At 40.1% G+C, this 13,076-nt stretch overlaps 1 protein-coding gene across 37 annotated transcripts in view; it reads left to right on the forward strand.

Moving 5' to 3' along the window:
- The window catches only part of LOC118276673 (ryanodine receptor), a 186,386-nt gene that overhangs the window by 159,869 nt on the left and 13,441 nt on the right, over positions 1 to 13,076 (forward strand). For all 37 annotated transcript variants that reach the window (XM_050699838.1, XM_050699840.1, XM_050699852.1 and 34 more), the window contains 12 exons: positions 162 to 296; positions 1,097 to 1,276; positions 2,990 to 3,110; positions 3,936 to 4,046; positions 4,499 to 4,626; positions 5,893 to 6,023; positions 6,636 to 6,796; positions 7,573 to 7,774; positions 8,663 to 8,824; positions 9,096 to 9,252; positions 10,288 to 10,490; positions 11,079 to 11,282. In XM_050699838.1, coding sequence (XP_050555795.1) covers positions 162 to 296; positions 1,097 to 1,276; positions 2,990 to 3,110; positions 3,936 to 4,046; positions 4,499 to 4,626; positions 5,893 to 6,023; positions 6,636 to 6,796; positions 7,573 to 7,774; positions 8,663 to 8,824; positions 9,096 to 9,252; positions 10,288 to 10,490; positions 11,079 to 11,282 — 1,895 coding nt within the window. The remainder of the gene's footprint in view (positions 1 to 161; positions 297 to 1,096; positions 1,277 to 2,989; positions 3,111 to 3,935; positions 4,047 to 4,498; positions 4,627 to 5,892; positions 6,024 to 6,635; positions 6,797 to 7,572; positions 7,775 to 8,662; positions 8,825 to 9,095; positions 9,253 to 10,287; positions 10,491 to 11,078; positions 11,283 to 13,076) is intronic.

A 13,076-nucleotide genomic window follows, 5' to 3' on the forward strand; every position in this document is an offset into this window, starting at 1 on the left:
ATTATGTCAGAGTGATCGACCAGTAACACTCTGAAAAACCTTTCTTAAACTACCACATCCAATATGCCTTCCAACCATGGTGAACCGCTTTTACCAAACCGTGTAGAAGAGTCTCGCAGGCTGTAGCTGGTGACAGATTAAAATTACAATTTAATTTGTAGGAGGATCCCCTCTACATGTCGTACGCACACATCATAGCTAAGTCCTGCGGAGAAGAGGAGGAAGAAGGGGGCGGGGAAGAAGAAGAGGGGGGTGGTGAGGCTGAGGCAGAGGATGAAGGCAGAGCCAGTATACATGTGAGTAGTAATTAGAGCTCTATTGTGTGGAGAATAGAGTCCATTTTAGAATAAAAGGAGGATACGGCGATATAAATCAATAAGCAAATAATTTGAATTGTAAAAACATTTGATAATCGACTCTATAGTATTTGACATAAGATTACTTTTTGACAGTAACTGCTTATTTTGAGCTTATTGTTAGAGAGTGTTTATTGAAAAGTAATTTATCTGTTGCATGCAGAAAACTGTGGATATGTTTATGGTATGTATTAAGAAATAGATTGAATAAGAATTTAACTACATATGTTTCCTTGGTAGAAAGGCTCTGACTTAGCACTTAAAATAATTTTACACCTTCTTATTGCGTTAGTCCAATAAGAAGAGTACTATTAGCACGAGTTGCGCTCTGATTGGTTGGTTTATTCTAGCTGGCCAATCAGTACCCTTAAAATAGTACGAGTTGCTTTACATCGAACAAAAACAAAACGAGAGCGCGTTCGGCTCTCTCATTGGTTAATTAGTTTACACCAGCCTATCAGACCGTCGAACGCGCTCTCGTTTCGTTTAGTTAAACGTAAAGTAGACTAATACTATCGGTAAGAAACTAGTTTAAGAGACTTATGTCCGAATACTCAAACGCTATTCAATTTTAAGATGCTCTCAAGACTAGTTCTGTCAGTATCAATTCTTTATAAAAGACAGAGATAGCACGATATTTTAGTACAACTTAAAATTGAGTAGCTTTTCAGTACTCGGGCGTTAATTTTGGCAAAAAAAACAGTCCAAATATTAAATTTATCACAATATTCCACAAACAGGAACAAGAAATGGAAAAACAGAAGCTCCTATTCCACCAAGCTCGCCTCGCGAACAGGGGGGTGGCAGAGATGGTGCTCCTGCATATATCCGCGTCCAAGGGTCTGCCGAGCGAGATGGTGATGAAGACTCTACAACTGGGTATCTCCATACTTCGGGGAGGCAATATTGATATACAGATGGTAAGTTAATTATTTTGTTGATAATAGAACTAATGACGGGGTATGAAAATTAAAAATCTATTTAGTCTGTCAGTTAGGTAATGAAAAAATATTAGATATGTTTTTTTTTTTTATTTTGTCGATAACAATCTATACTTATAATAAATCTGTAGAGAGGTCAATTCTGTACATGAAATATATTTCCAAAATAACTATCAGCGGGTGATTAGTGATCGATACTGACGCCAAAAATGCAATCAGAAAAATTTTTGTCTGTCTGTCTGTCTGTCTGTCTGTCTGTCTGTATGTTCTTTATAGAAACAAAAACTACTCGACAGATTTCAACCAAACTTGGTACAATTGTTCTTCATACTCCTGGGCAGGTTATAGTATACTTTTCATCACGCTACGATTAATAGGAGCAGAGCAGTGAAGGGAAAAGTTGGGAAAACCGGAGAACTTACTCCATTTTTTAAGCGTCGGTCGCGTGTGCAGCCTTAATGGTTAAAGATACACAGAAATAATGTACCACGGAATGTTCTCCTTAAAATTGTTTACAAAATATTCCACGACAGCAAATGTCTATCTCTTATGGTTGACTCACAATAACACGTATAACTCCCGATAGCTTAGCAGTTCGGAGCTTTCTGATTATATTTGTCTACCTATTCTTACGTTTATAACACTCATTCATTCCTAATTAAAAAATGTTAACATTATTACCTATTTAATAAAAAAAGAATCATAGAAATCGGTACAGAAACACCAAAGATATACATTAATTACACTTAGTTTATATTAAGTAGTTAAAGGCGTAAGTACTTATATTAATTATAGGTATAGGTATTATTAATTATAGTAGTTATAGGTATGTAGTTTTATCTATACATATAATAAATCTGAAGAAGGGTCAATTCTGTACGTTGAAAATATTGAAAAAATTAATAGCAACTGGAGGAGGAGGCGGGGCGCGTGAGAGAACAAACCTCCTCACGCCCCAGCCGTCGCGAGAGACACTCCGGGCGTCGGGGATCGCGCGACGATCTCCGGCCACCGTAAGTGCGGGTCTGCGGACGGTGAGCAAGGGTAGCTCGCCGCCCGACCAGAACCAGACCCGTGCGTGCGGCGCGTCGCGTTCCGCGCGCGCCTCAAAGAGCCATCAGACCATCACAGATGGGGCCCGGTACGGCTGATGCCTGATCCGGAGCTGCGGACTACCTAGCGGGTTTACCGGGGCTCCGGCTCGAAAAGCAGAAGTAGGAACGGGGTAAAAAATGGAGAAATAAAACATCCACGCGAAGACCGATATCCACGCGAAGACCGACATCCACGCGAAGACCGACATCCACGCGGACGGAGTCGCGGGCGGAAGCTAGTACTTATATAAAACGATTCAAAGTTTAAGAGTGACAGCAAATACATCGTTTCTACGTATAAAATGAACAATACAAGTTACGTTACGCAATATTTCAAATCGAAATCTTCGAAAGTATTTATTTCCGTGAGAAAATATATTTTATAATAATCTACTAGACATTAAAAAAAATTACTTATCTACCCTATTATATCCGTATAATATAATATAGTATAGATACTAAACGTCGAAAATTGCTATTAAAATACTATAAAAAAAATATTTAAGAGTAAATAAATAATAATAACTCAAAAGAAAACCTGTTTTCCTATTCGTTTAAAAATAAATAGCAATGATGACAACAACTCCTCTTTCCCCAGGGTATGCTGAACCACCTGAAAGACAAGAAGGACGTCGGCTTCTTCACCTCGATAGCTGGGCTCATGAACTCCTGCTCCGTGCTCGATCTCGACGCCTTCGAGAGGAATACTAAGGCTGAAGGTTTGTATCATTTATCGATTGATTAATTGAGTGATGATTGATAAATTGATTGAGTGATGATTGATAAATTGATTGAGTGATGATTGATAAAATGATTGAGTGATGATTGATAGATTGATTGACTGATCGATTGATAGATTGATTGATTGAATTACTTTTCGCCCGCGACTTCACATACGGACTGAAAAATGTTTAAAACAATATATTTCTTTGGGTGATATCATTTTACGAATGAATCGTAAAAAAAAAGAAAATTCTATGTGATAAAATCCTATCAATATTATTTAATGAGAAAGTTTTTGAGAATGTATAAATGTATGTATGTTTGTTAATCTCTCACGAATAAACTATTAGACAGATGTGGATGAAATTATGTACAGAGATAGATTATAGTGTAGAATAACACATGGGGTAATTATTATCGCAAGAACGTGGTCAAAGCCGCTGTATTAAATAATTCTGTCTTACACTAACAATAATTGTATTGTTGAGGGAGGTACTGTCAGTTAAAAAATACATCTATAAGAGGAATTAAATCTCAAAATCTATTGTATTGTTCATGACTTATTTCCGCAAAGTAACGCCTGATTCTATTCTATAATTTTTGACATACATACATACATAACCTCACGCCTGTCTCCCATGGGGGTAGGCAGAGACAATGGAACTCCAATTGCCACGGTTCTTACACACTTCTTTCGCTTCATCAACAGTCATCAGTCTTTTCATGCATGCTCGTCGGTTAAAGGTACTTTTAATTTGGCCCTTTTTTAATATATCGCTAATCAAATTTTTGACTTATTTAATAACTTCTCGGCTGTCCAGGTTTGGGAGTGGGTCTGGAAGGCGCGGCCGGTGAGAAGAACATGCACGACGCGGAGTTCACCTGCGCACTCTTCAGGTTCATACAACTTACCTGTGAAGGACACAACTTGGGTGAGTACTCTTTGAAAATGAACTTTAAAACTATGTCACAAAGTCCATTTTGCAACTGCAGCAACGATAATGTGATAATGTTATGATAAGTTTAGGCACAACTTGGGTGAGTTCTCTTTCTAAAATGAACTTCTTTCCATATAAAAACGTAGCTAAGCTGAGTCCGTTCCCACCAGTGCTAAGCTATGAGTACCAAACAATATCATTGGCGAAAGCCAAACGCATCTACAGCAACATAGCATAGCACATCTTTAGTCGAAAAGCACTCTTAGCTTAGCTTTAATTAAATCCGCCATGGTTCACTTTAGTTTAATTAACTTTAACCGCGTAATTTTATTGCAAATCATTTAGGTATTAAAAGTTTTAGTTCAATAGTTTAAAAACAAATAAAATTGAGAACTAATCTTCTTTATGCGTCGCCATATAATCTACATATTATATTTGTATAACAGACTGGCAGAATTACTTAAGAACACAAGCTGGTAACACGACGACGGTGAACGTGGTCATCTGTACCGTGGACTATCTGCTGCGGCTGCAGGAGTCCATCATGGACTTCTACTGGCATTACTCCAGCAAGGTACTGTAGTCTTTATGTGAACGTGGTCATCTGTACCGTGGACTATCTGCTGCGGCTGCAGGAGTCCATCATGGACTTCTACTGGCATTACTCCAGCAAGGTACTGTAGTCTTTATGTGAACGTGGTCATCTGTACTGTGGACTATCTGCTGCGGCTGCAGGAGTCCATCATGGACTTCTACTGGCATTACTCCAGCAAGGTACTGTATTCTTTATGTGAACGTGGTCATCTGTACTGTGGACTATCTGCTGCGGCTGCAGGAGTCCATCATGGACTTCTACTGGCATTACTCCAGCAAGGTACTGTATTCTTTATGTGAACGTGGTCATCTGCACCGTGGACTATCTGCTGCGGCTGCAGGAGTCCATCATGGACTTCTACTGGCATTACTCCAGCAAGGTACTGTAGTCTTTATGTGAACGTGGTCATCTGTACTGTGGACTATCTGCTGCGGCTGCAGGAGTCCATCATGGACTTCTACTGGCATTACTCCAGCAAGGTACTGTAGTCTTTATGTGAACGTGGTCATCTGTACCGTGGACTATCTGCTGCGGCTGCAGGAGTCCATCATGGACTTCTACTGGCATTACTCCAGCAAGGTACTGTAGTCTTTATGTGAACGTGGTCATCTGTACCGTGGACTATCTGCTGCGGCTGCAGGAGTCCATCATGGACTTCTACTGGCATTACTCCAGCAAGGTACTGTAGTCTTTATGTGAACGTGGTCATCTGTACCGTGGACTATCTGCTGCGGCTGCAGGAGTCCATCATGGACTTCTACTGGCATTACTCCAGCAAGGTACTGTAGTCTTTATAGGATTGAAGGGAGCAACGGACTGACGGTACTACTGGTGGTATCTAATTAGCGCGGAGACCTGCAATACCAGAGCTGAAACACAAGCCGTTGTTTCACGCCACTATTCGGCCGTGGTATCACTCCGGTCGAGCCGGCCCAGAAGTGCCACGAGCAAGGGTAGCTTACCGCACTAGCATACATAGCGTGCGGCGCCGAGCGTTCCGCGCGCACCGAGAGCCGTCAGACCACCACAGATGGTGGCCCAGTATGGGGGACTACTTAGCGGGTTTACCGAGGGTCCAGCTCAAAGGGTAGTAGGAACAGGGTGGTTTTTAATCAGTAAGACTCCTACACTCCCTTTGCCTCGCCTAAGGTGGGAGAAACCATTGGATAATTTTCCCTCCTTGAAAAAAGCATGGCACTCCTACCAATAAAATTAATTATTACAATAAAATATCAATTCTTACAGGAATTAATCGACCCGGCGGGCAAGGCGAACTTCTTCAAGGCGATAGGAGTCGCGTCCCAAGTGTTCAACACCCTCACTGAGGTCATTCAGGGACCTTGTACGCAGAACCAACAGGCTTTGGCACACTCTAGGTAACATATACACTACTTAAATATTCTTCTTGTGATCGAAAAGTTTGCAAAAGTTGCAGTGCATTGCTAAACATATTTTTTGAGGGAGGGCGTTATATATCTACTTACGCGACGTCTTACGTGAGCGATCTAGAAGCGGTGCGGCGCTGCGCGACAACAACAAACTGTCAAAATGTATTGACGCGGCCTATGTGGCCAACCGCACGTGAAGTGCGGTGGCTTTCTCACACCACATTGCGTTGAATTCGCGAGTCACCGCACCGTTTCGCGTTCGCTTCTAGATCGCTCACGCATGACGTCGCGTTAGGTATTTTATTAGATTATGATAGAGGATAAGTGAATAGATAACTTCTTGGGAAGGGAGATTATAAGCGCACCATTGAAATATAGGTGTAAGGTTCAATCTTCGAATCGGAAAATTTAAAATTCATGATCTGGTCTGGATATTTGCTAATAATCACTAACCTCAAGAGGAGTTAAAAATGGGGAGAGCTGGCGGCATTTTTCTATCTATCTATTAAAATTGAACCCTATTTTCCTTCTTTATGATCAATTCTTCTCTATCTCACCTTTTATTTCACACAAAATCTGACCCAACTCTCTACCCTCCAGGTTATGGGACGCGGTAGGCGGTTTCCTGTTCCTGTTCTCGCACATGCAGGACAAGTTGTCGAAGCACTCGTCTCAGGTGGACCTCTTGAAGGAACTCCTCAACCTGCAGAAGGACATGATCACCATGATGCTGTCCATGTTGGAAGGAAACGTTGTTAACGGTAAGTTTTCAGTTGTTATTTTGTGTCAATCCGTTTCACGGCTATCTAGATTATAGAATAATTAAGATAGATAGATAAATTAATAATTATTGTACACCATTAATAAGATGCGGACTACCTAGCGGGTTTACCGGGGCTCTGGTTCGAAAAGCAGGAGTAGGAATGGGGTGGTTTTTAGTCAGTAAGAGTCTGACGCTCCCTCCCGCCTCGCCCAAGATGGGAGAAGTCATTGGATGATTTTCACCCCTCAAAAAAAGCACCATTAATAAAAAAAAATCAATAATTAAGATAATGAGCACAAAGGCGGTCTTATCACTGACAATGATTTCTACCTGTCGAGCATAGGTCTCGGGTTCGATTCCCTGCCTAAGCAAAGTACATACTATTTGGTATATTACAAAAACAACGCATTTTAAGCCGGAGCCTAGAATTATATTCAGCTTAAGGCAATATAAACTCACTCAAAAAATGTAAATGGGTGTTACACTGCATATCAGAATTTCTGCCTTACCCTTCGTTTATTATTGACTGCACGATTGCCGCGGTGGCTGGGCAACTGGCTGCCGTGCAACGTGTAGCGGGTTCGTATCCCGCACGGAACACTCTTTGTGTGATCCACAAATTATTGTTTCGGGTCTGGGTGTCATGTGCATGTGAAATTGTATGTTTGTAAACGCACCCACGACGCAGGAGAAAATCCTAATGTGAGGCAAAGTATAAAAAAAAAATAAGGGGTAATAATACGTCTTTAACAATTTAACCACCACTCTCCCCAGGCACAATCGGTAAGCAGATGGTGGACACCCTGGTGGAGTCTGCGTCGAACGTGGAGCTGATCCTCAAATACTTCGACATGTTTCTGAAGCTGAAGGACCTGACGTCCAGCGCCAGCTTCCAGGAGATCGACGCCAACAACGATGGCTGGGTGCTGCCCAAGGACTTCAAGGAGAAGATGGAACAGCAGAAGAGTTATACGCCGTAAGTAGAATTAGATCGGTTACTAACAGGCGACATGGCAAAATAAAAAAAGATTTTAAGTAGGTTTAAATAATTGTACTGCTTATTATAATGGATTTAAATCAACTTAAGTGTATTAAATTCGATCCTAAAAGCACTCAGGTTTAATCTCGGAGTCCGATTTATTTATTCATATTATATTTAACCGCGATCATCCCACTGCAAGCCAAAGGCCTCCCTACCCTCCTTCCACTCCTTTCTGTGCAGAACTTCATTCAGGAAAACAAACTATCAAAAAAACCTATTAACTTTTTTTTTATTTTCTTCGTAACTTTAAATATTTGTAGTCTCCTGTCTATGCCAAATAAACGTATTTTCTTTCTTTCTTTCTTTCTATCGTAGTATAAGAATAGCTGAACGATACAGGACATATACAATGTGATAGGGGTGGGACTTCTAACCCGTGAGGGATGAGTGACTAGATCTAATTATAACGATTCATCAAAAATAATATGGGGGGTTGAACCCCTAATTGAAAATATTAAAAAATAGTGATTTTTCGGTAAAAATAATTCACAAATGATTTTTTTTCTCACTAAAACATCATCAAACATATGAAAAAAGTATTGAATTAGTTAGCCAAGGTTATTAACTACCGTTTGTCGTTTTTTCTTTTTGATTCTACGACGCATACAACCTTTGATAACAAAAAAAGTAAAAATAATATTAAAATAGCCATAACTTTTAGGGGGAGGGGATTCGACCCCTTCGACTCCCGACTTTTGTCGATAAAATTAGATGTAGAACTCAGCCTTAACGGGTTAGAAGTCTCAGACCTATCACATTGTATAATAATAATATATGACTATTTCATGGACTAAATAAAGCTCTAATTTTTCCCACCCACAGTGAAGAGATCGAGTTCCTGCTAGCGTGTTGCGAGACGAACCACGACGGCAAACTGGACTACATCGGGTTCTGCGACCGGTTCCACGAACCCGCCAAGGAGATCGGGTTCAACCTGGCTGTGCTGCTCACTAACTTGTCCGAACATATGCCTAATGAACCTAGGTGAGGAGATTTTTATTATACATACATAATCTCACGCCTGTCTCCCATGGGGGTAGGCAGAGACAACGGAACGCCAATTACCACGGTTCTTACACACTTCTTTCGCTTCATTAACAGTCATCAGTCTTTTCATGCATGCTCGTCGGTTAAAGGTACTTTTGATTATATAGACTGGTTTTTGATGTTAACAGATATAAAATGACGTCACGCCTTTTATGTCTGGATTGGCAGAGGTGGATAATATTAATGCAACATAACTGAATTCCCTCAGGCTGGCCCGTTTCCTAGAGACGGCTGGTTCTGTCCTGAACTACTTCGAGCCATTCCTGGGCCGCATCGAGATCATGGGCGGGTCCAAGCGCATAGAGCGCGTCTACTTCGAGATCAAGGAGTCCAATATCGAGCAGTGGGAGAAACCACAGATTAAGGTACGATTTGATATAAGTAATTGATATAGCTTTTGTTTCCCTATGGAAGCAAAAAGAAATGCTATTCTTTTATAGGGATGATGACGGGGTATGAAAATTAACAATCTATTTAGTCCGTCAGTTAGGTAATGAAAAAATAGGTATAAGACATGTGTTTTTATTTTGTCATATAAGATAACAATACTTAGATAAAACGAATCCAAGTTTAGGAGTAGGAGCAAATACGTCATTTCTATGTATAAAACCGACTTAGAAGTGACGTCACGCGATATCACTACATAGTATAAAACAAAGTCGCTTTTTCTGTCATGTGTCATGTTGTATGTCCATGAACGCTTAAATCTTTAAAACTACGCAACGGATTTTGATGCGGTTTTTTTTAAGATAGATAGATAGAGTAACTCATGAGGAAGGTTTTTATGTATAATATCATCCATTAAATAGTGGACAAATACTGTTATTTTTGAGGTTTCTAATGTGATGTCGCAAATAATTACATTTTTTCCGCTTACATTGCAAACGCAGGCTGAATCCTACGACATTTATCAAAATAATGTACTAAGTATTGTACACAATGAAAAGGTCTACAGAAAACTCCGCGATGGTATATGTCTATCTCTTATGGATATCCCACAATAACATTTTTTTGTCATTTACTTTTTACGACAAATAATGACTAATATTCGAAGCGATTTTAACCAATACAGCATTAATCCTTATCTATATATTAATACGTGATGCAAAAACTTTGGACCGCTTTTTACGAAAATTGCGCGGATGTAGGAGCATAAAATTTGGTACACTTATAGTTTATGTTTATGTTTTTTTATAAACAACGTTCACAGTTTTTCTGTAGCGTATTTAGTATATCAGCATTGCACCCGTGCGAAGCCGGGGCGGGTCGCTAGTTTTAAATAAATATATCTTCGAAAGTATTGGTTTCCGTAAGAAAATAAAAAAAATATGCGTATAATTTGAAAAAACATCAAACTCAAACTAAACTAATTTTCAAAACGAACAATTCTTCTTTCCCAGGAATCGAAACGCGCATTCTTCTACAGCATAGTAACAGAGGGAGGCGACAAGGAGAAGTTAGAGGCCTTTGTCAACTTCTGTGAGGACGCCATCTTTGAGATGACGCACGCGTCCGGCCTCATGGCCGCCTCCGAGGAGTCGGTGGGGGGGACCAAGAACAGGGAGGCTAGCTACATGTACATGGGGGATGATGATGATGAGAGGTCAGTTCTGATGGTGTTTTTCATGTATTGCATACATGGATTAGGGTTTGGTATTTATTTAATGATATAATCGTGCTTATTTAATTAGACTGACTTTTCGATCGTTATTTAATGACATAATTATGAGTGTTAAACTGATTTTTTGATCATTATGGGCAGTGAAGAACCTATTCTCGATACACGGTTGGGACAGTGGCTGCTGAGCAAAGTGTAGCGGGTTCGATTCCCGCGTGGAGCAACTCTCTATGTGATCTACAAATTATTGTTGCGGGTCTGGGTGTGATGTGCATATGACATTTTATGTTTCTAAACACACCCACGACACAAGAGAAAATCCTAGTGTAACGATAAAAAAAAGAAAATAGAATTCTCATATTGACAATATGCGTAGAACTACAATAGACTACAACAGATACTAAATTTCAAAATTAATAATTGTTATTATTTGGATCAAAACCGTATAGGGTTTGCAACTGAAATTGCCTTGTTCAACCAAAAAAAAATGTTTTATTGTTCTAGTTCTAATAATCATAATGTTCTCTAAAAACACGATATTTTAATAAGTCTTTAAATTTTCTACTTCCCCAGAGCCGGCAAAGATCCATTCCGCCGCGGCCTTCAGTCAGTGAAAGACGGCATCTACACAGCATTCTCATCCTTATCCCCATCGAACATAAAGGCGAAAATCGCAGACCTCCAACAAATGCCACCGGCAGAACTTGCAGTGGGCTTCTTCAAAATGTTCTTCCTTTTATTCTATTACTTGGGCTATGGAATGCTCGTCGTGATCAGGTGAGTTGGAAACTGAACCCTATTTGTCTTGAATATAAGGTTGATATTTGAATCGAACGTCATGAGTAATTATTACGTTTATGTTCCACGCTACGTTTGATGCACAGTCATTGGTAAATGCTTCACTATTTCCAAAGTTGTCCGTTTGGGGTGTTTTATTGAATTGTGACGTCTTAATATAGTAAATAGAATAGTATAATTATGTTATATTACTTATTTGCTCTTAAATGTTAGAAAAATTTAATATGCAGCTAATTTTTGTAATAGCTTTGAATCTTGAAATCATTAGGCGATTAGACTACATATAAATTCAGAAACAAATACCTACGTATTGTATAATAAACCAAAGATACCTATACCTTCTTTAAGACAAACTGTGTTTCAAATTATGTCGCAATTCGATAAAACATCCTATAGGTATTTATAACGACACTGTATGTTTATTCACCCACATCTTGCTATTTCTTCCACCCTCTGTTCACATATTTCTATTATTTTCTATCAAATTACAAAAGTAATGCATGTATGCACTTCGAACTATAATATAGGTACAATAAATATTTACTGTTAAAAAGACATTTCATAACGCACCGACTATCGGCGGATTCCCCTGACGCGTCTGTGCGTTCGTTCGACTCTCGGTGGGTGCCCGCTGACGCGTCTGTGCGTTCGTCCGACTCTCGGTGGGTGCCCGCTGACGCGTCAGTGCGTTCGTCCGACTCTCGGCGGGTGCCCGCTGACGCGTCAGTGCGTTCGTCCGACTCTCGGCGGGTGCCCGCTGACGCGTCAGTGCGTTCGTCCGACTCTCGGCGGGTGCCCGCTGACGCGTCAGTGCGTTCGTCCGACTCTCGGCGGGTACCCACTGACGCGTCAGTGCGTTCGTCCGACTCTCGGCGGGTGCCCGCTGACGCGTCAGTGCGTTCGTCCGACTCTCGGCGGGTGCCCGCTGACGCGTCAGTGCGTTCGTCCGACTCTCGGCGGGTACCCACTGACGCGTCAGTGCGTTCGTTCAACTCTCGGCGGGTGCCCCCGACGCATCTGTGCGTTTATTATGTACTTAAAAAAATATAATCAAATATTATGTATTTGTAGTTTAAACTTACGGTACCGACACCGTGGAAATTATGATCATAAAAGATAATTTATGTGAAGAGATAAAAAAAATATCCAAATTGAGAAATGTAAATCTCGCGAGATTGGGGTTCAAGCTATCGCCAATTTCGAGATCTCGCAAGATCGGCAGATTTTCCAAATAAATCATTGGTATTTTAATAAATTAGTGTTCTAATAAAATAAGTACCTTAAACTTAACGATAGGCTATCCCTTCTTCCCTAGATTAGGTAAATGTGTAGGTATCTAGAATCTAGATTGTCTATAATAAATTCTATGTTGTCGTAGTATTAGACCTCTGTAGACCTGAATAGCACTCTATAAATATCCAGCTTAATAATCTAATGCACTTTGCAAACGTCCTGATTTGTTCCTGAAATAAAACTATGCAATTACTGTGCAAGTACTTTTGTTGGAGATATTAAAAAAAAAGTGTGAATGAGGGATATGAAATTATACGCCGTATATATATTTTAACTTAATAACAGAGAAATGTTATGTTATCGGCTTACTCACGTAACTATTTGATGAGGAACTCGACTAGTTTCAAGCCATGCTAGAGGCTCGGCGACTGTCGCGTTGCTATAGTAGCAGCGCGACAATGAATGATGTTCATGAATATGAGCCTCTAGCATAATAAAATTATAGTAATGCAAAAGTTATATCCAAGTACCTACTCACTA

This window comes from Spodoptera frugiperda, chromosome 17 (assembly GCF_023101765.2).
Source record: "Spodoptera frugiperda isolate SF20-4 chromosome 17, AGI-APGP_CSIRO_Sfru_2.0, whole genome shotgun sequence".
Taxonomy (NCBI): domain Eukaryota; kingdom Metazoa; phylum Arthropoda; class Insecta; order Lepidoptera; family Noctuidae; genus Spodoptera; species Spodoptera frugiperda.